This window comes from Lepus europaeus, chromosome 10, assembly GCF_033115175.1.
Source record: "Lepus europaeus isolate LE1 chromosome 10, mLepTim1.pri, whole genome shotgun sequence".
Classification (NCBI taxonomy): domain Eukaryota; kingdom Metazoa; phylum Chordata; class Mammalia; order Lagomorpha; family Leporidae; genus Lepus; species Lepus europaeus.
The window spans coordinates 99,599,840-99,620,727 of NC_084836.1; the positions used below are offsets into that span (position 1 = coordinate 99,599,840).

Below are 20,888 nucleotides of genomic sequence, written 5' to 3' on the forward strand. Positions count from 1 at the left end.
ACGATTTGGGAACTTAGTCCCTGCAGAGTGACAGAGTGGGATCTCCAGTCTCGGTATTTTCTCTGCTCAAAATCCTAAGTCCAGGATCAGTTCACCGTGGGTGGCGCCCGTGCCCCACCCACCCCCAGCAGTTCTGGGGTTATGGTCCTGCCATCAGTGGCCTCTCCAGGGGCAGCTCCTGCAGACGAAAACCATTACTCCCACATCCCCTTTGAAGTGAGGCTAATGGAAGAAGCAGATGAAAATCTGGGTTGTTGGCACAAGGAAGGCTTTCAAGGAGGTAAAAGAACATCACAGAGAGGCCTTCCGGAACTCAAAGGGAAAAGATCGGTTTAAAATCTTATTAAAGGAAATAAGCGAAGAGTAGTTACAACAACAGAACAGGTGATCTGTACGGTGAAGCAGAAGTGGTATTTCATGATAGAAAACAACATACAGCGAAGTGGACGTTGTCACCTGGGGGCTCCTCCCGCACTCTCCTCCCGTTTCATGAGAAAATTTCGGGGGCACACTCCAAGAGGGAAGAGGAGAGGACGCCTCCAGGCCACCTCTCCAAATAGCGAGCTCAAGGCTGAGAAAGGGAATGAGTAGAAGTAATAATTAGTGACATAATAGAAGGAAATTTCTCAGAACGGAAGAGTTTTTAGACCCAAAGGATTCACCAAATCCCAGCTAGAAAATCTGGTTTTCAAAAATCCATGTTTCCAGAATAAAATGGCAGTATCAGAAACTTCCAGGCAAAACGTAAAGGATACCAGCGAAGGAAAGAAAATCACGCTAGCACCAGACTTCTGATCTGCATTCTGGAAACTGGATGTGCAGCACAATAATTTGTGGCGTAGTGGGTAAGGCTGCTGCCTACAGTGCCAGCATCCCATATGGGCACCAGTTCGGGTCCCAGCTGCTCCATTCCCAACCCAGCTCTCTGCTCTGACCTGAGAAAGCAGTAGAAGATAGCCCAAGTCCTTGGGCCCCTGCACCCACATGGGAGACCCAGAAGAAGCTCCTGGCTCCTGGCTTTGGATCAGCATAGCTCCGGTCGTTATGGCCATCTGGGGAGTGAACTAGTGGATGGAAGGCTTCTCTCTCTGCCTCTGCCTCTCTGTAACTCTGCCTTTCAAATAAATAAATAAATATTAAAAAGTAATTTCTACAGATTATTGAAAGAGTTGCAAAACATGGAATCAGATTCACAGACAGAGTTCAATCCCTGTGTTAACACAAAAGATAAAAGTGGAATATTAAGTTAAAGGAAATGTCACCATCCACAGGGAAGTCATAACAGTCAAGAAATTGACAAACCACAAAGTAAGCATGTCCCATAAAAACTCTTATTAGGAATTTATTAGAACTTGATTAAATGCTTAATCACACTTGTAGGATTTTAGTGCCATTCTCACAGTTCAAGTAAGCAGAAAATAAATAAGAATATGGAGACTTGATTAAAACAGTGAAAAAGTTCAGCAGAGGACTTTATCCCAGATCATATCAAAGAACAAAGTTGGTTGGCAAAAAGAAATCATTACCAAGTTCTCCAAACTGGAGACTCTCAGATCCTAGTTCTGATCACAGTCCATTAAGACCGGAAATCACCACCAAAAAGAAAAAAAAAAAGTGGGGAAGCCAAGAGAAATAAACCCCCTGGAAATTTATTCAGAACAAGAACAGCAGGTGCCTCTTCTTGGGCCAGATTTGGACTTCTGTGGCCAAGCAGTCGTGTGGGCACAAGGCTAGAGGACTCGCTCTGCAGGGGCTGAGACAGGGTGACATGGAGGCCTGAGAGAGACAAGACTGAGATGCGTTCAAGGGGACAGCAGGATCCAAAATCAGCTCTGAACACTGAGTGCTCACAGAAGTGACTGCGCTCTTTCCCTGGAGGTCTCTGTCAAAAGCAGGATTCGCACTGCACACCAGCTCCCCTGGAAGAGGGCATTTCACATGCTATCAGCCTGGGGGGGGGGGGCAGAGTCCTCTCCCCGCAGCCCTGCCCTCTTGGCCACAGTACCTCCCATCTGTGACTAAGGAAGCAACCTGCTTGGTTCCAACGATTCTGGTTGAGGAGGTCCCCAAGATGGTAGGCGCTATGCAAATGTGTTTATTCCCCTGGTTAAAATGCTCTTTTCTGAGTTCCCGACGTGTAAGCCCCTGGCCCTGGAAACACAGCAGAGACAGCTTCTGCTGCAAGGAGTATCCAGTTGGTCCCCCCTCAGCGAGAGGAGGGTTAGGACAGAGTGAGAAGAGCTACGATCAGAGAGCTCCCCTTCTCCTTGGAAGTCTGTTTTTTTGATCTGTTGTGATTTCCTTCCACGGCAGTTGTTCTGTCTCTCCCGTTCCCTTCCGAGCGCCTACCCAGGGCTCTGAGTGGACAGCGGTCACCCACTGCTTCTGGCCCAAGGACCAACGCTTCTTTCCTCCCCGCTTTGCGTCACTGCCCGTGACTCACTCCTGGCCACCATCCCAAGGAGGCAAATAAAAACCCGAGTCCGGAGCCCCACTGCCGAGGCTCTGAAGGCTCAGATCTGCATCTCCTTCGCAAAGACCATGAAATCCTTGCTCCTGACTCTTACTGTATGTGTGGTGCTGCTCCAGACATTCTCAGGTAACCAGAACCAAGGAGGCACAAAAAGAGAGACAGGGTGGGCACAGCCGCGCGAGGCTGAATCTTTCCTTCCACCGAGACAAGGCTTTCTCCGGTGGCTGCAATCGGCCTTGACCTTATCAGGGTCCTTCCTCCCAGGACCAGCCTGAGGCCGTGTAACTCATGTATCTGACCAGGATCCCTGGAGCTATGGAGCAAGGTGGAGACTCTTCTGGGACATTACATTCCCTCTCAGCCTCCGTGTCCAAAATTGCCCTTGGCGCTTCGCCCCAGTGTCCCACCAACATAGAAGGGGCGGCTGACTTCAGCTGTCTTTCCAATCTCTCCAGATCGCAGGTCCTGGAACCTTCCTGAGGCACTGGGTTCGAGCAGTCCTCGCATTACCACTGCTCTCCTCCTCTGGAGTGGAAGTGGCTGCAGAACTCCCGTGGGAAGGAACCACAGGCCCTGCCTTGCCTTCTCACCTCCAAGTCTATGCTTTAGTAATGGCTCCAGCAAGGCTCACGCCAAACGGCCAGATTTGAAACGAGTTTATTAAGGCCTGAGGAATGTTTAAACCAGGCACCAGTCCTCTCTCTGAGATCTGAAAGCTTGTTCTAGGCACACAAATCCATACGAACATATAGGTACCTGCTGCTCTTGTTTAATCCTCAATGGTGACTGTACATGCTCTAAATGTTTCTTTTTTTTATTGCAACCACACAAGGATACTTCAAAAAGTTCATGGAAATACATATTTTGAGAAATGTATGCATTGGTTTTGAAAATGTTTTGCACCCAAATACATTTCTTTTTAAATTCCATTTCGTCCATGAGCTTTTGGAAGTACTCTTTCGTGTGCTAGACGTCTTCTTTGTCAGCCTATAAAAGTCCTCTTCATTTCTTCTGAAAGTCACTACTCCATTGTGTGGATATATCATAATGTATGCATCTAATCCCTACTGAGGGTATGGAATGTTTCCAGGCCTTTGATAAGACAAACAAAACTGAAACTGAGTTTTTACACATATATTTTTATTTGCTTAAGCAAAAATTATATTTCCAGAAGACAGCTTGCTAGTAAAAAAGTAGTTTTTAATTCATTAATTAGAAAAACAGGAAGAGAGAGAGAGAGCGCATGATTCATTCCCCCAAAACACCCACAACAGCCTGGACAGAGCTGAGCCAAAGCCAGGAACTGGGAATGCAGTTCAGGTCTCCAGCACAGGAGCCAGGGGTGGGATCCTGTTACTCGAGCCATCACCACTGCATTGTCAGGACACTGGAATCAGGAACCAGAGCAGGGAACTGAGCCCTGGCAGTCGGATCTGGTGTACAGGCATCTTAACCAGTAGGCAAATCCCCACCCTGGAAAAGAATAATTTGATCATTTTGCTTTTCATGAGCACCTTTGCTAGGTCTCATTGGGGTCATACAAAGCTGAAAGAAATCATTAGCTTTCCAGGGGAAAAAAAAAAAAAACAAACTTCAGAAAACCCAACTGAACACTGTTTATGCAAACCCAGAAAAATCTGGGTTGGGAACTTCTTCTCACCTGTAATACTAATATGTAAGAAAAATAAACACTTTAAATAGTGAAGGAAAAGAACTTTCAAACAATAATTTTATACCTATCTATACTGTTATTTAAATAGGAACATAACAAAAAACATTCTTGGGGCTGGCGTTGTGGCATAATGGCTTAAGCCACTTGCTGTGATGCCAGCAACCCATATGGGCACCTGTTCAAGCCCCATTGCTCCACTTCCCACTTCCTTGCTAATGTGCCTGGGAAAGTATGGGAGGATGGCCCAAGTGCATGGACCCTTGCACCCATGTGGGAGATCAGGATAAATCTGACTCCTGGCTTCATCCTGGCCCAGCCTCAGCCACTGTAGCTGTTTAGGGAGTGAACCAGTGGGTGGAAGATCTCTCTGTCTGTCTCTCTCTCTCTCTCTGTAACTCTACCTTCCAAATAAATTTTTAAAATCTTTTTAAAAAGTTATTAAGGATATAAAGTTTCAGAATATTTGTCACACAAAAATCCATATTGAAAACACTCTTGGATGATAAACTCACACACAAGGAGAAACAAATCCAGAAGAATCCAGGTGTAAATGGTATGAGAGGTAAGAATTATCACTTACAGCCGGTGCCGTGGCTTACAGGCTAATCCTCCGCCTTGCGGCGCCGGCACATCAGGTTCTAGTCCCGGTCGGGGCACCGATCCTGTCCCGGTTGCCCCTCTTCCAGGCCAGCTCTCTGGCAGTGGAGGATGGCCCAAGTGCTTGGGCCCTGCACCCCATGGGAGACCAGGAGAAGCACCTGGCTCCTGCCATCGGGTCAGCGCGGTGCGCCGGCCGCAGCGCGCTACCGCGGCGGCCATTGGAGGGTGAACCAACGGCAAAAGGAAGACCTTTCTCTCTGTCTCTCTCTCACTGTCCACTCTGCCTATCAAAAAAAAAAAAAAAAAAAAAAAGAATTATCACTTACTTCTATTGGATAGTTAATTTTAAAACTAGACTAGAGGGGAAGAGAAAATGTGCCCCATAATTGCCCCTAAGTCATTAAGGAGGGAATGACCTGGGCTCCGTGGCGAGAAGACCAAGGAATACGGGAGCCTGCTGAAGTTCTTGCCTTGTTAAGAGGTGAGGTATGATTATCGATAAGTTTTAACAATAAATAGAAGTAGATTATCATGGACAAAGGCATTACAAGATTTCTTAAAACATCAGAATAAAATGAGTAAATTTTAAATCAGCCCAGGGAACCCTTATTCATCTACCTGAAATAGTAAATATGACAAAACTGAAATAAATGGACATTGAAAGATGAAAAAGATTGAACTATTGAATATATATGTATCAGAGGATATTTCTATATTCAACAGATAATAAGCAGTATTTTGAGAAAAAAACACACAGAACTTACAAAGATAACCCACATTTTAGACCACAAACAAAGCGTCACTGAATAAGATCATCCAGTGGCAGGCATTCGGCACAGCAGTTAAGAAAACGCTCAGGGCACCAACATCCCACAGTGGAGCGCCTGGATTTGAGTCCTGGTTCTGCTTCCAATTCCAGTTTCCTGCAAATGTGCACCCTGGAGGCAGCAGGTGATGGTCCAAGTAGTTGGTTTCCTGCCACCCATGTGGGAGACCCATCTTGAGTTTCTGGCTCCTGGCTTCAGTCTGGCCCAGCCCAGCAGTTGTGGGCATTTAGGGAGTGAATAAGTGGATGGAAGATATTCTCATTCTCTCTCCCCCCCCCACCTTCGCCTTTCAAATAAATAGTAATTTTAAATAATATAATTGAGATCATATTATCAAACATGATCAATGAAACTAGAAATCAATGATAAAAGAATGGCAAAGAATACACATATTTACAAACTAAATAACAAACTACTAAGCACACTTTAGCCTAAATAAGAAATCATATTTACTAACTAGAAGGCCACATGGATGGGCCCATAGTTGAATGGAAAGACACTCTCCCTGACTGTAATGGAAGGCTATCATAAAATCACATGGCAAAGGGCCTGGGTCCCAGGAGGGTGAGAAACATGGAGACTACAGCAGGCAGGATCACCCTGGAGGGGAAGAGGGGCATAACTGGCAGAGGGCGTGGAGAGGACTTACGGCACGAGCTGCATGAGTAGTCCTCTGTGAGCATCCATCCACTAACTGGTCAGTGCACAGTTCTGAAAGTGTGTTATACTGCAGTTAAACATTCATTTTAAACACTTAGCATAGGTCGGGTGCTTATCGATTCCTACTTTACATAATTTGATCTAGATCTCCTTCAGCTATCCTTCTAGCCTTATTTTTTTAGCATTCAGCCTGATTCGTGAATATCCTTTGTTAATCTAAAGCATAATAAATGGAGTCACTGAAGTTAGGTACAGTTGTACCTTTTTTTTTTTTTTTTAACTTATTTGACAGATAGAGTTAGACAGTGAGAGGGAGAGACAGAGAGAAAGGTCTTCCTTCTGTTGGTTCACCCCCTCCAATGGCCGCTATGGCCGGCGCTGCACCAATCCGAAGCCAAGAGCCAGGCGCTTCCTCCTGGTCTCCCATGCTGGTGCAGGCGCCCAATCACCTGGGCCATCCTCCACTGCCTTCCCGGGCCACAGCAGAGAGCTGGACTGGAAAAGGAGCAACCGGGACTAGAACCCAGTGCCCATATGGGATGCCAGCACCGCAGGCAGAGGATTAGCCAAGTGAGCTTCAGGGCCGGCCCCGAGTTGTACATCTAAGCCATTGTTAGTTAAACACTGGGTTAAGTTCCAAGAATGCATTTTTTTTAAACTCTATTTATGACCCTTTGGAAAATTTTTCAATGAATGACATGACATCAAGACCTGATGACATGGATGATGTATCAGGTGTATTTCCCAAGTTATTTATTTCATTTTTTCTTCATCAAAGTATGTCCAATGAGAAAATCTGCTTGGATGCACTTAATAATTAACAGGCACATTTTGAAAGATGATTGCTTTGTACCTAAGAAGAGGTACCTCTAAAAGTAAAAAATTGTCCATTGCCCTTACCTACGCCATGAGACTTGGTCCATTCTGTGAAGTGACCAACAGGCTTTTTACAAGCGTTTCTCAAAAATAAAAGGAAAAATATTTCCACTGACATGTGGCATGTTTCATCCTCAAGTTCTTTAAAAAGACTGATTGCTGCCACTTGAGAGTTCATTAACCTATGGACATTCTTTTTATTTTTTAAATTTGATTTAAGGTATACAAATTTCATATATAAAGACTTAGAAATGAGTGATTCTTCCTACCCTACCCTCCTGCCCACCCACACTCCCACCCTTCTTCCTCCTCTCTCTCCTCTTCCCACTCTTTTATTTTTTTTTAAAGATTTATTTATTTATTCAAAAGTCAGAGTTACACGGAGAGAAAGAGAGAGAGAGAGAGAGAGAGAGAGAGAGAGTCTTCCATCCACTGGTTCACTCCCCAATTGGCCTCAACAGCTGGAGCTGCGCTGATCCAAAGCCAGGAGCCAGGAGCCTCCTCCAGGTCTCCCTCGCAGGTGCAGGGGCCCAAGGACTTGATCCATCTTCTACTGCTTTCCCAGACCATAGCAGAGAGCTGGATCAGAAGTGGGGCAGCCGGGCCTCGAACTGCAGCCCATATGGGATGCCGGTGCTTCAGGCCAGGGCTTTAACCTGCTGTGCCACAGCACCAGCCCCCCTACTCTTAACTTTCATAAAGACCTATTTTCAGTTTACTTTATACTCACAAGATTAACCCTACAGTAAGTAAAGAGTGCAAGAAATAGCACACATGCTTCCAACAACGTTACATGTCTCACTTATAGTGTGGTGGTTCTCAGCATGGTTGCCCCAACCAGGAGCATCGGGTCACACGGGGACCTATTAGAAGCACACATTTTTGTCACACTGTACCCCGTAAATATGCATAGTTGCTATATATCAATTAAAGTGTTTATATATATATTTTTTTTTATTTTTTGACAGGCAGAGTGGATAGTGAGAGAGGTAGAGACAGAGAGAAAGGTCTTCCTTTTTCCATTGGTTCACCCTCCAATGGCCGCTGCGGCTGGCGCACTGCGCTGATCCGAAGCCAGGAGCCAGGTGCTTCTCCTGGTCTCCCATGTGGGTGCAGGGCCCAAGCACTTGGGCCATCCTCCACTGCACTCCCAGGCCACAGCAGAGAGCTGGACTGGAAGAGGAGCGACCGGGACAGAATCCAGCGCCCCGACCGGGACTAGAACCCAGGGTGCCGGCGCCGCAGGCGGAGGATTAGCCTAGTGAGCCACGGCGCCAGCCATATATTTTTAAAATAAGTGTAAAACTTCAAGCCCCAACCTAGACCTACTGAGTTAGAAATTTCAGAGGTAAGGCCCAGCACTCCGGGCTTTTATAAACCCACAGGGGAACTACGATGCCTGGCCAAGCGTGGGAAGCCTAACTAACCCGCTGCAGCCATGTTTCAGAGGTATGTGCCTAACACACCAACACCAACTTTGGAGCATTGCTGCCTCATAGAACAATCATATTTTAAATCATTTTATTGAGATGTGGTTGTCACACAAAATCCACCCATATTTAATGTACACACGGGAAACCCTCACTACAACCTATGCTGTACATCCATCCACCACCTCCAAAAGTCCCTGCTGTGTGCAGGAATCATTTTTAAGACATTTTAAGTGATAACGAGGACTCAGTTTTAGTTGATATTCCTATGCTTGTGGTATGGCAAATGCAAATAACCTTGAAATTTAATGGAATTACTACTTTGCACAACTAATTTCACATACTCACACAACTTCCGACCAAACATCCCATTTCTGCAGCCCAGCAAGTTCCTTCGGCACTGATGGCAGGATATTTAGAAATCCAGAGTAGACCAGCCCCTGCCTTGCCCACATGATTTCCCTTAATGTACACAGGGCTGTTTTCAAGGTTGCAGATACAGCGGCCCTAGCGATGACTGCGGGCATCAACATCTCGAGTTCATCGCCTTTCTTTTTTAGTCTGCAGGGGCCGAAAATCTTGCTGGGTCATAAAAGGCCACTGCAGAAAGAACTGCAAGTCCGGGGAACACGTGAAACAGCCGTGTACAAATGGCAACTACTGCTGCACGCCAAGCAAGGCAGACCCCCAGCGGCTCGGAGCGCCCCCGGCACCCACCAGGAAAGCGCAGGCCTTTCACGATGATATGAAAAATGTCAAGGATTTCCCAGTAGTGCTCAGTATTAACGACGACAATGTAGAAGACCAGTTGCTGTCGACCCCAGTCTCCCTGCCCACTTTAGCCCACTGAAGCCTCTGGCCTCCTGTCTGCTGTCACTCGTCTCTGTTCTCGTAGGTTTGCATGATGATGTCAAAGTGTCCCGAGTCCTGAAAGTGCCCTGGCGTCCCCTCCCCACCAGTACCTAATCCTAAAGTTGAGGTATTATCCTCTCTGTTTGGACCTCTTCGTTTCCAAAATAAGAGTTTGAGAAGCCTTTGGGAAATCCCAAGTATTAAATATTTGCCTCGGGGCTGGCGCTGTGGGGTAGCAGGTAAAGCTGCTGCCTGCCATGCCGGCATCCCATATGGGTGCCGGTTTGAGACCCGGCTGCTCCACTTCCGATCCAGCTCTCTGCTTTGGCCTGGGAAATCAAGATGGCCCAAGATGGCCTGAGTCCTTGGGCCCATGCACCTGCGTGGGAGTCCCAGAAGAAGCTCCCTGGCTTTGAATCTGCACAGCTCTGGCCATTGTGGCCAATTGGGGAGTGAACCATCAGATGGAAGACCTCTCTCTCTCTCTGCCTCTCCTTCTCTCTGTGTAACTCTGACTTTCAAATAAATAAATAAATCTTTAAAAAAAAAACTTGCCTCCTGGTTCAATCCAAGTATTGAATTTTATTTTATTTTTATTTTTGTAACCAACAGCTATCACAACATTAAGAGTTTTCTTTATAAAAGAGAAGACACTCAGAGAACTTCGTCCTGTTTGTTACTATCTCACCACTCTCCTCTCCTAAACACTTAAAGAGAAGACCTGAAACTATAAAACTACTAGAAGAAAACAAAAGATGCTTATCTGAGAAACGGTCTTTTATTTGATCCCAACAGAGTAGGCAACAAAAGAAAAAATAGACTGATGGAATTTTATCAAAATAAAATTATTTCAAAAATAGAATCATGGAATTCTATCAAAATAAAAACCTTCTTCCCAACAAAGAACGCAATGAACAGAGTGAGGTGACCACTGATGTTGTCTCCCTGTGTTGGGAGATAACACCTGTAAGCCACACAGCTGATAAGGGGTTAATACTCAAAATAGATAAGGAACTCAAACAACTCCATAGAAAGAAAACAAATAACATGATTTTAGACTAGACAAGGAATCTGAAAAGACATTTCTTTTTTCTTTTTTTTAAAGATTTATTTTATTTATTTGAAAGACAGAGTTACAGAGAGAGGTAGAGACAGAGAGAGAGGTCTTCCATCCCCCGATGGCCACAACGGCTGGAACTGCACCCATCCGAAGCCAGGAGCCAGGAGCTTCTTCCAGGTCTCCCATGTGGGTGCAGGGGTCCAAGGACTTGGGCCATTTTCTACTGCTTTCCCAGTCCATAGCAGAGAGCTGGATCGGAAGTGGAGCAGCCAGGACTACAACCGGCGCCCATATGGGATGCCGGCGTTTCAGGCCAGGGCTTTAACCCACTGTGCCACAGTGCTGGCCCCAAAAAGGCATTTCTTAAAAGGAGACATATAAGTGGTCCACAGATACATGAAAAAAAGGCTCACCAGCACTGATCATTAGAGGCATGCAAGTGGAAACAACGGTGAGGTATCACTTCAGACCTGGTTAGAACCGGCCACCATCACAAGGATCAAAGCTGAGTGTTGGTGGGAATGTGGAGAAAAGCTTCTGTGTATTTGAAAAAGCTTGAAGTCCACATGCTGGAGAGCTGTCTGTGGTCTCAATGCATGATAGCCAGGTGGCAGAGTCAGCCTCAGTGTCCATCAACAGAGGAAGGAAGTCCTGCCATTTGCGAAGACGGTCATGGTCCCGGATGACATTATCTTTAGTGAGATCAGCCAGACACAGAAGGACAGACGCCGCATCTCACGGCTAGGTGGGCTCTAAAGCAAAGGCCAAGGCCAGAATGGTGATTACCAGAGGCTAAGGATGGGAGGAAAGCGGAAATGGTGTCGAAGAGTAGAAAACCTCAAATAGAGAGAGCACGAGACTTTTTCCTGAGATATGCACAGCTTGGAGAATGTAGTAAATACAAACATGTACGTACATAATGTGTTGTGCATTTCTCATTAACTCAAAGTCCAACACCACTCGAGTGACCCACTCACAACCTCCCTACAACATGTGGCACAGAGGACCCCGGAGTTACCACAGCAATGGAAGGAGAGGACTAGGTGGGCACATGGGATGTGTTTAATGCCAGGCCTGGAACTGACTCACAAAACAAAACAAGACAAAGAATCCTCTGGGCCAGCCTCCTGTGACTACAACAGAAGCTGAGGAATGTAGAGAGCTGCATGAATATCTGGTCAGAACTAACAATTTCTGTGTGGGATGCGAAAAAGTTGACATAGTTGAAGAATTTCTTTAATTGGTTGGAGCAGAGGAAAAAATAGTGTGAAAGAGATTCAAGAGTAGATGGAGTCAAATGATGAAGTCATACAGGCCATGGTAAGAAGTCTGATCGCACTCAAAATACTCTCTTCTTGATGTTTTATGAATAAATTAGAGTTGGGAAAAAATTACAAACTGGAAGACCAAATAGGAGATAGTCAAGGTGGTCAGACCAAACTATTCACAGTGGGGGGAAAACCACATAAATGTGCAATCTATTTTGGAAGTAAGGGCATAAGGGAACGCAGCAAAAGATGGCCCACGTGCTTAGGCTCCTGCGTCTATGTGGGAGACCTGGAAGAAGCTCCTGGCTCCTGGCCTCGGCCTGGCCCAGCCCTGGCTATTGCAGCCATTTGGGGAGTGAACCAGTAGGTGGAAGATACCTCTCTCTCTCTCTCTCCCCCTTTCTCTCTCTCTCTTTCTCTCTCCCTCTCCCTCTCTCTCTCTCTCTCTCTCTCTGTGCGTGTAGCTCTGCCTCTCAAATAAATAATCTTTTTAAAAAGAGAGAAAAATCCAGGGGACTACCAAGAGGCATTTCCTCCAAAATATGACTATAAATAAGCAGCATAAATGCTAGGAAAGAACAGAGTAATAGAAACCAAGAGACACTTGAAGGATGTAAGGTGAGGCTAAGAGTGTGGGAGCCAACCAAAGACAATGGGAGCTACAGATAAAATGCAATCAAGAGGCTTTAAGAATGTGACCTCAGCCATGCAGAGCCCAAGCCGAATTTTGGTAAGGTGAATAGAGAGAGATGTAAAGTAGAAGAGATGATAAAAGTGATGCTTCCAAAAAGGTTTTCTATAAAAAGAAAGCGAGAGACAAGGTGTTAAAGATGTTGATGGGGGTGAGATTGTGTATAATATTTCGTAGACAGTAATCCGGCACACTTTGGGGGTGGGTTGAGGAAAGATACTACATTTGGAAGCGTGAAAGGACTTGAAGATTGTCCATTTCCAGTCTATCTCATGCGGAAATGTTCTCTGCACAAGCACCATCACCGCTGCCAGCTAAGGGTCCCCCATTCTCTTCCATTTCCCTAAGCCTTTGCAGTTAGGATACTTTGTATATCAAACTCTCTCTGCTCACCTACTACCAACCATATCTACCTTCACTGCTGCTCTGGTACTACAGTCTGGACCTTCTAATGCGCAAGACCAGCGTCAGCTGTCACATCCCTCCCAGCTGTCAACCGTTTCGCAGACATCTCAGTGTCCATACTCTTCCTCGTCCTCACCAGCTCGTGTGGACTCATCCCAGTTGCCACTGTCCCTCCTGCATGGCAGCATAAAAGAGTGGGTCCTGCCCTTCTCTAGGTCCCTAAGGGAATGGCAATCACCGCCTGCCTCTGGGCTCTCTTAAAATCCAATTTGCCTCGGGGACATTGCTGTGGCGTAGCAGGTAAAGCTGCCACCTGCAGTGCTAGCTAGCATCCCATATGGGCGCTGGTTCAAATCCAGGCTGCTCCACTTCCGATCCAGCTCTCTGCTGTGGCCTGGGAAAGCAGTAGAAGATGGCCCAGGTCCTTGGGCCCCTGCACCCACGTGGGAGACCCGGAGGAAGCTCCTGGCTCCTGGCTTCGGATTGGTGCAGCTTCAGCTGCTTCGACCAATTGGAGAGTGAACCAGCGGATGGAAGATCTCGATCTCTCGATCTTTCTCTCTCTCTCTCTCTCTCTCTCTCTCTGCCTCTCCTTCTTTCTCTGGGTAACTCTTTCAAGTAAACAAATAAATCTTTAAAAAAAGACAATAGTTGATAATTCATAATTTCCCTCTTTCAGGACACACTCAGCCATCCCATGGTAACAGAGTTCTGCTTGTTCGAATATTTTCATCTAAAATTCATCTGTAAAAAGCCCATCACCTTCCTCGACACTTAAATGGTGCCATCCAGAAGAGAACAATCCCACCCCCATATGACAGCCCTGCTCATCGCTCCAGATTATTCCCACACAGAACTCCAGAAGAGGAAGACCGACCCCCTCCTCTCCAGCTTTCTCGGGACTCCCGGGACCAAGTAAACAGTGGGAACACACACTGATGCAGGGTGAAGAACGCAACTAAAGCCAAGGGGACCACGCGGACTCCCAAGGCCACTGGGGAGTTCTCCATCCCAAAGGCAGACCTAAATGGCATTCTCTCTGACCTCCGAGGGCTCCCACGGTTCCCCGCCAAACACAACATCCGCAGTCACTGGAGAGCCGCCTGGCGCAGGGTGCGGTTCTTCGGGACACTGGGTAGTACACTCCCGTGAGTCCCGTTACAAGGCATCGCCCCCACACTCTGCAGACGTTGGCTCTACTTTCTCAGACAAGCCGCTTTCCCTGGTGGGCGTGTGACGTGAGGGAGAGATCTGGCACAGACGGACCTGTGTTTATTATCCGCTGTTTCTGAAATTCTTCACCGGGAATGTGCTTTGCACCTTGGAGATTCAGAAACTGAAAAGACATCACCCTTACTCTCAGGAGTCCCAGTCCAGTGCAGCGAGACACAGAGGTAAACAGTTCAAAAGCAGATTTAGGCCAGAGTAAGGGGGGCTGTGGGCAGGGACAGAGCCCGCTGGGAGGTGCGAGGGAGACAGGGGAGAGGCCTGTGCGTCTCTTCCTTCTCCATTTCTCCAAACGCCTCCTTGAAGCTTGCGACTTACAACCCTCTGCCTGCTTCCCGGTGCCTACATCAGTCACGCAATTGCTGCACCAGCCAACAGACTAATGTTTCACTCGGATAAGCTTTAAAAAAATTCACTTTGAGAAAAAAAAGGGTTTATTATTTTAAAAATGAAGCAGAGTTAATGGATAAGCTTTAATGTGTCTGTCTGATTCATTGCCCAGCCCTCTGCCCAGCCCCTGCTGCCAAGAGGCCAATAAAACTGTTGTTAGGATGCGCACTGCACACAACATTCGTAACTCCTGGATCGCGGGCTCCTACTTCCCAAGGATCATGCGACTCTGGCTGCTAGCTCTTCCGGTCCTTGCGTTTCTACCCCAGGTGATCCCAGGTAACCAGAACCCAGGGAGGCTGCACAAATGGAGGTCAATGAGCTCTAGGTATGGGAACTCCAGGGTGTCCCTGGATCCCAAACCGAGACAGCGCAACAGCTGTACTGGTGCTATGCTGCTGGCAGGAGGGGAACTTAGGGGTAGGACACCTCACCCTCACCGGATCAGGGCAGCTCAGCGTCCAGAGCGGTCCACTCTGATTGTGTGGTCCAAGTCGCCCACCTCAGGAATCAGGGAGAACTCGACCCACGTCCGCTCTCTCTCCAGCACAGGCCAGCTCTTAACAATGACCCCCAGTCCCACTTCCTTATGTGTTCCTGGCTCTGAAAATCCTGTTACAGCCTTAAGAGAGGTCTTTTTCTGTTTTGTTTTCTCATATTTTGGAATTTGATGAACAACTCAGAAAGTGTCTGCAGAGCTGTTATGGGGAAAATCAATGGGACTTTCTACAGTGAAAGTGTGAGCTTTAACAATCCCTGCTGCTTCAAAAACATTGGAAGTCATTACCATGGGGCCGACGCTGTGGCTCAACAGGCTAATCCTCCGCCTTGCGGCGCTGGCACACCGGGTTCTAGTCCCAGTTGGGGCGCCGGATTCTATCCCGGTTGCCCCTCTTCCAGGACAGCTCTCTGCTATGGCCCGGGAAGGCAGTGGAGGATGGCCCAAGTGCTTGGGCCCTGCACCCGCATGGGAGACCAGGAGAAGCACCTGGCTCCTGGCTTCGGATCAGCGCGATGCGCCAGCTGCAGCGGCCATTGGAGGGTGAACCAACGGCAAAAAGGAAGACCTTTCTCTCTGTCTCTCTCTCTCACTATCCACTCTGCCTGTCAAAAAAAAAAAAAAAGTCATTACCACGGCTTGGAAATTGCTGCTGAAGAGAACTTGTTTCCCCTACTTTCTTGTGTATCTTTCAAGATATATTTCAATGTCTAACCAAACTCACATGAAAGTAAATCTCAATATTTCTGTTTCTACAAAAGTAACCACATTATGTGCACATTTATACAGCATCCTTTTTCATCTAATAATATTTTGCATGTAGCCATCCAAAGACCAGCCTCCTCCTTTGCAAATGTGTGATGTTTTGCTATAGGAAAAGCCATAACTATATGGATAGTCATTTGGAACACATCCTGTTTCACATCAGTGAACATATGTGTATAAGTAGAGGAGTCCTTCCACAGTCGGACAAAGATTTAGATAGGGTAGTGCCCTAGAAGTCAATGGCTGGGTTAAAGGTAAGTTCAAACAAATTATTCCATTAATTCCTCCCTTCTATATTTCTCAGGACACCGCCAGCAGGAACTGCTGGTTTTCAAGATCTTCAGTAATTCTCCTGTTGCAATTCCAGATACAATCAGGACAATTCCGTAGGCTCCATGTGGGATCTCTTGTGCCTGCCTTGAGTTCTGGTGGGAACATGAAGACCAGGAAACACAGATGAGACATGTTTTGTAAAAGCAATCCATGGGTCATAGAAACTCGGAGCCTGTGTTGAGCGAATGAAATGTTACATGTTTGGGGATTTCAGGTCTTTTTCTTTTTAAAGGGTTATTTATTTATTTGCGAGGAAGAGTTACAGACAGGGAGAGGGAGAGACAGAGAAAGAGGTCTTCCATCCACTGGGTCTTCCATCCACTGGTTCACTCCCAAATGGCCATAAGCAGGGAGCTGGATTGGAAATGGAGCAGCCAGAACTCGAATTAGTGCCCATATGGGATGCTGGCTCCGCAGGCAGAGGTTTAACCAACCACACCACAGCACTGCCCCGGTTTCAAGTCTTAATGTTCTGGTAAGTGATGAAAATTTAGAGCCATCCTCCTAGAGGGAAGAGTTAAGACAATGAAAAATCTTTTTGTCTTTTTTTTTTTTTTGGCAGCCCCTACATGTAAGGAAGAAGAATAAAAGTCAGTGACATTTATGTAGACAAAAAAAAAAAAATCTCATTTGCTCTCACCAATAGTGCACAAAGATTTTTCTATCATCATATTTCTCCAATATTTAGCATTATTCTTATCAGTTTCATGAGCATAAATCACACACATTGTTTTAATCTACATTCTCTCTCATTATTCTGAAATCAAAATGTATGGTTGTGGCTTTCATTCACTTGCTGTGTGATCTAAACCCCCATGATACTCTCTCCTGTTACCCTCCAACTAATTTATTCTATACCCATCATAGTCACCCTATTGTTCTTTAGAAACTGGTTTGTTCTTTAGAAACTAGAAGTAGATCCTGCCTCTGGGCCTTTGTACTTGCTATGTCCTTTGCCTGATACACCTTTCCCCCAGTTAGTCTCAGGGCTCATTCGCTCACTTCCTTCTTTTTTTTTTTTTTTTTTTTTTGGACAGGCAGAGTGGACAGTGAGAAAGAGAGAGACAGAGAGAAAGGTCTTCCTTTGCCGTTGATTCACCCTCCAATGGCCGCTGCGGCTGGCGCACCGCTCTGATCCGAAGGCAGGAGCCAGGTGCTTCTCCTGGTCTCCCATGCGGGTGCAGGGCCCAAGCACTTGGGCCATCCTCCACTATACTCCCTGGCCACAGCAGAGAGCTGGACTGGAAGAGGGGCAACCGGGACAGAATCTGGCACCCCGACTGGGACTAGAACCCGGGGTGCCGGCGCCGCAAGGCGGAGGACTAGCCTAGGTTTTCTAATGTTAGATGATAGCTGCGTTTGGGGTTAAGCCCCACCTGACCAACGACATATTTTAATACACTTTCAAATGCAGTGGGTAATATTTTGCTTAGGAAATTTTCACATCTGTAAAAAGAAAACCGATCTGTAAGTTTCTAGTTAGTACAGCTAAGAGTACGCCAGCCTCACAAAATGAGCCAGTAGCTTGCCTTTTTGCCTATTTTCTGGGACATTTTTTTTTTTTTTTTGACAGGCAGAGTGGACAGTGAGAGAGAGAGAGAGAAAGTCTTCCTTTTCCGTTGGTTCACCCCCCAAATGGCTGCTATGATCGGCGCGCTGCGCCGATCCGAAGCCAGAAGCCAGGTGCTTCTCCTGGTCTCCCATGTGGGTGCAGGGCCCAAGGACCTGGGCCATCCTCCACTGTACTCCCGGGCCTCAGCAGAGAGCTGGACGGGAAGAGGAGCAACCGGGACAGAATCCGGCGCCCCGACTGGGACTAGAACCCGGTGTGCCGGCGCCGCAGGCGGAGGATTAGCCTAGTGAGCTGCAGCGTCAGCCCTGGGACATTTTAAAACATTACTTAAATATCCTGCAAAATTGTAGAGCTCACCTTTAGAATCATCTAGAATGGCAGCATTTTTCACAATAAATAAAAGGCAGCAGAAACCCAAACGTCCATTGATAGAGCAATGGCTAGCAACATGAACTGTTAGTCAGTCTTCAGAGTGCAGGAAGCTGACACATGCTACAATGTACGTGAACCTGAAAACAAGATGAAATAAGCTAACCACAAAAGGAAATATTGTATATTCTACTCATATTAAATAATCGCATAGTCATATTTGCAGAAACAGAACGCAGCATAGTGGCTGCCAAGGGCTAGGAGAAGGAGAAAAGGACTTAGTGTTTGGTGGCTACAGAAGGGCAGTTTTGCAAGAGGAACAAAGTTCTGTGAATGAATGGTGGTGTTGGTGGCACACGAGTGGACTGAATGCCACTGACGTACACAGTTAAAGATGGCTCAAAGGTAAATTTGACATTGGGTACATTTTTCCAAAATTAAAAAAAAAATCACTTTTTTTTGAGGCTTTGAGAAGGGGTCTTTCACTATTATCTGTTTCTTAATGCTTATTGATTTACCCAAGCTTCTATTTTCTTCCTAAGCTATCCCTAGAAATTTTTTAGGAATTTTCCCTTTTCACCTAGGTTTTAACTTGATTAGTGTCCAATTGTTGATAATTCTCTTGTTATGTTTGATGTACCGTCCCTCTTTTATTTTGCCATTTTCACTATGGATTTTGTTTAGTTTTAATATCCTCTTTCTTCCCCTGAGTCTTTCCAGAAGCCTGACTTCATCTTTTCTGATTTCATTACTACCCTTCTTATCTAAGTTTTAATATTTATCATGTCTTTAATAGAAGAGATTTTTCATTCAAATTTCATTGCATTTGATTGGGAAACACAGAGAGTGATGGGGCAGATTTTTATGGCTTTTTACCTGGGTTCCGGAAGGTGAAGCCCACGGGCCAGCTGTGGCATCAGAGCTAGGAAATCAGAAACCCTGCTGCACCAAGTGTCAGCCTCTGCCCTTTAACAACACCTCTGCGTGATCCCTGTGGACCTTAAAGCGTAAGAAGCACTGGTCTAATGCCCAAGCAAAGAGAGCCAATCACATGGGAGTAACTACACTATAGAAGGTTCTAGGAATACTTTCTGTCCTAGTAGGAGTGCGGGTATGTAAGAGCTCATGTTGTTATTAGTCTTTAAACTACAGATGTATTGCATATGCACATTCTTTTTTTTTTAATTTTTGACAGGCAGAGTGGACAGTGAGAGAGAGACAGAGAGAAAGGTCTTCCTTTGCCGTTGGTTCACCCTCCAATGGCCGCCGCGGCTGGCGCGCTGCGGCGGGCGCACCGCGCTGATCCGATGGCAGGAGCCAGGTGCTTCTCCTGGTCTCCCATGGGGTGCAGGGCCCAAGCACTTGGGCCATAGCAGAGAGCTGGCCTGGAAGAGGGGCAACGGGACAGGATCGGTGCCCCGACCGGGACTAGAACCCGGTGTGCCGGCGCCGCAAGGCGGAGGATTAGCCTAGTGAGCCACGGCGCCGGCCTGCATATGCACATTCTAATACGTAGTTTGCAGTTCAGTGTCTTCAGAGATATTTAACAATGCAAATAAATCACAGGAACAATGATTTGGACTTTCTTGATGTGGATAATTTTACACAAATCCAAGGAGCTTCATTGCAAGGGGCTCCAATTCCTTGCGGCTGGCAAGTTACTTCTGATGGATGATAATAAGATACATCTCCATCTCACTTTCAGAAACATTTAAAATGGGCAGATTGAGAAGTCAGGAACAGATATTTTGAGAAACAGTATCTGCCAGGCCTGAGCTGCAAGTCTTACGGCCGTGGTCTAGCCATGATCAATGATCTAATCAAACCCGGTGTTGTTGGGGGATACCAGGTGTACAGTAATGGTAGCAAGATTGAGAGCATTAGCAACCTAAAATCAGTGGCCTTCCCTTTTATTATTTAGCCTATGGTGGTGAAAAAAAATGCTGGAACAAATCAGGACGCTGCAGGAGACACTGCAAAGATGGAGAAGTGACACAAGAAATATGTAAAAATCATCGCACCTGCTGTGTCCCGGGCAACAAAGACTATGAGCGAGAAGCCTTCCATGAGCGAGTCACTAAGACCAGTAGCCCTAACCGCTTTGCTGAATCATCAGATTTTGTAGATTTCATTGCAATGGATTTAATTCCCACTACGGACTACCTGGACATGGACAACATGAACGAAGAGGATGAAATCCAAAGTCTCTATCAAAGCTCATGACTTCCTCTCGGCTGTGACTCACCCATGTCCACAGCGCGATGCGCTAAATCCAGTAAAGCAACAAAAGCACCTCCCCGTGCCCACCAATGTGTAGTTCTAGATACAAATAGCTACACAACTAGGAAGTAGATTAAAAATGTTATTGTGAAAATTTTAAAAAGTGAAAGGAAGGGGAAGGGAGGAAAGTATTGCTGTATTCTTAGAATTGAATCAACGAACTACATGTAGTCTGTTCTCTTTATATTAATAAAAATATTTTTTAAAGAGCTGCATACAGAAGTCTAAAATTTTCCATTTCCAATAATAAACTCTTCCATGTTCTTTTTGAAAAATCTAATTCTTCCCATGACAAGTGTTAACTCATTTTTTAAAAGATTTATTTATTTATTTGAAAGGCAGAGTTATGGGGCAAGGGAGGGTGTGTAGAGAAACAGAGAGCCAGGAGCTTCTTCTGGGTTTCCCATGTAGGTGCAGGGGCCCAAGCGCTTGGGCCATCCTCTGCTGCTTTCCCAGGCCATTGGCAGGGAGCTAGACCAGAAGTGGACCAGGCAGGACTCAAACTGGCGCCCATATGGGATGCCAGCACCATAGCTACACCACAGCGCCGGCCCTGTTCATTCATTTTTAATGTCCCTTGTTTGCTGGTGACCTCTGCAGCCTTAATCACGGTTAAGCACTCCAACACTGATGAGCCA

At 46.3% G+C, this 20,888-nt stretch overlaps 1 protein-coding gene across 1 annotated transcript; it reads left to right on the forward strand.

Annotated features, from left to right (window-relative positions):
* The first annotated feature begins 14,649 nt into the window (after positions 1–14,649).
* DEFB118 (defensin beta 118) lies at positions 14,650–20,193 on the forward strand. Its single transcript, XM_062202537.1, has 2 exons — positions 14,650–14,710; positions 19,892–20,193. Exons 1-2 carry the CDS (start codon positions 14,653–14,655, stop codon positions 20,191–20,193), a joined length of 360 nt encoding a protein of 119 aa, XP_062058521.1. The 5' UTR covers positions 14,650–14,652.
* The last annotated feature ends 695 nt before the right edge of the window (positions 20,194–20,888 follow it).

Excerpts from the sequence above, each read along its gene's own strand:
- DEFB118 (XM_062202537.1), top strand. The coding sequence starts at position 14,653 with ATGCGACTCTGGCTGCTAGCTCTTCCGGTCCTTGCGTTTCTACCCCAG. Across the intron at positions 14,711-19,891 it reads TCTACCCCAGGTGATCCCAG|CCTATGGTGGTGAAAAAAAA; the intron begins GTAACCAGAACC and ends TTTATTATTTAG.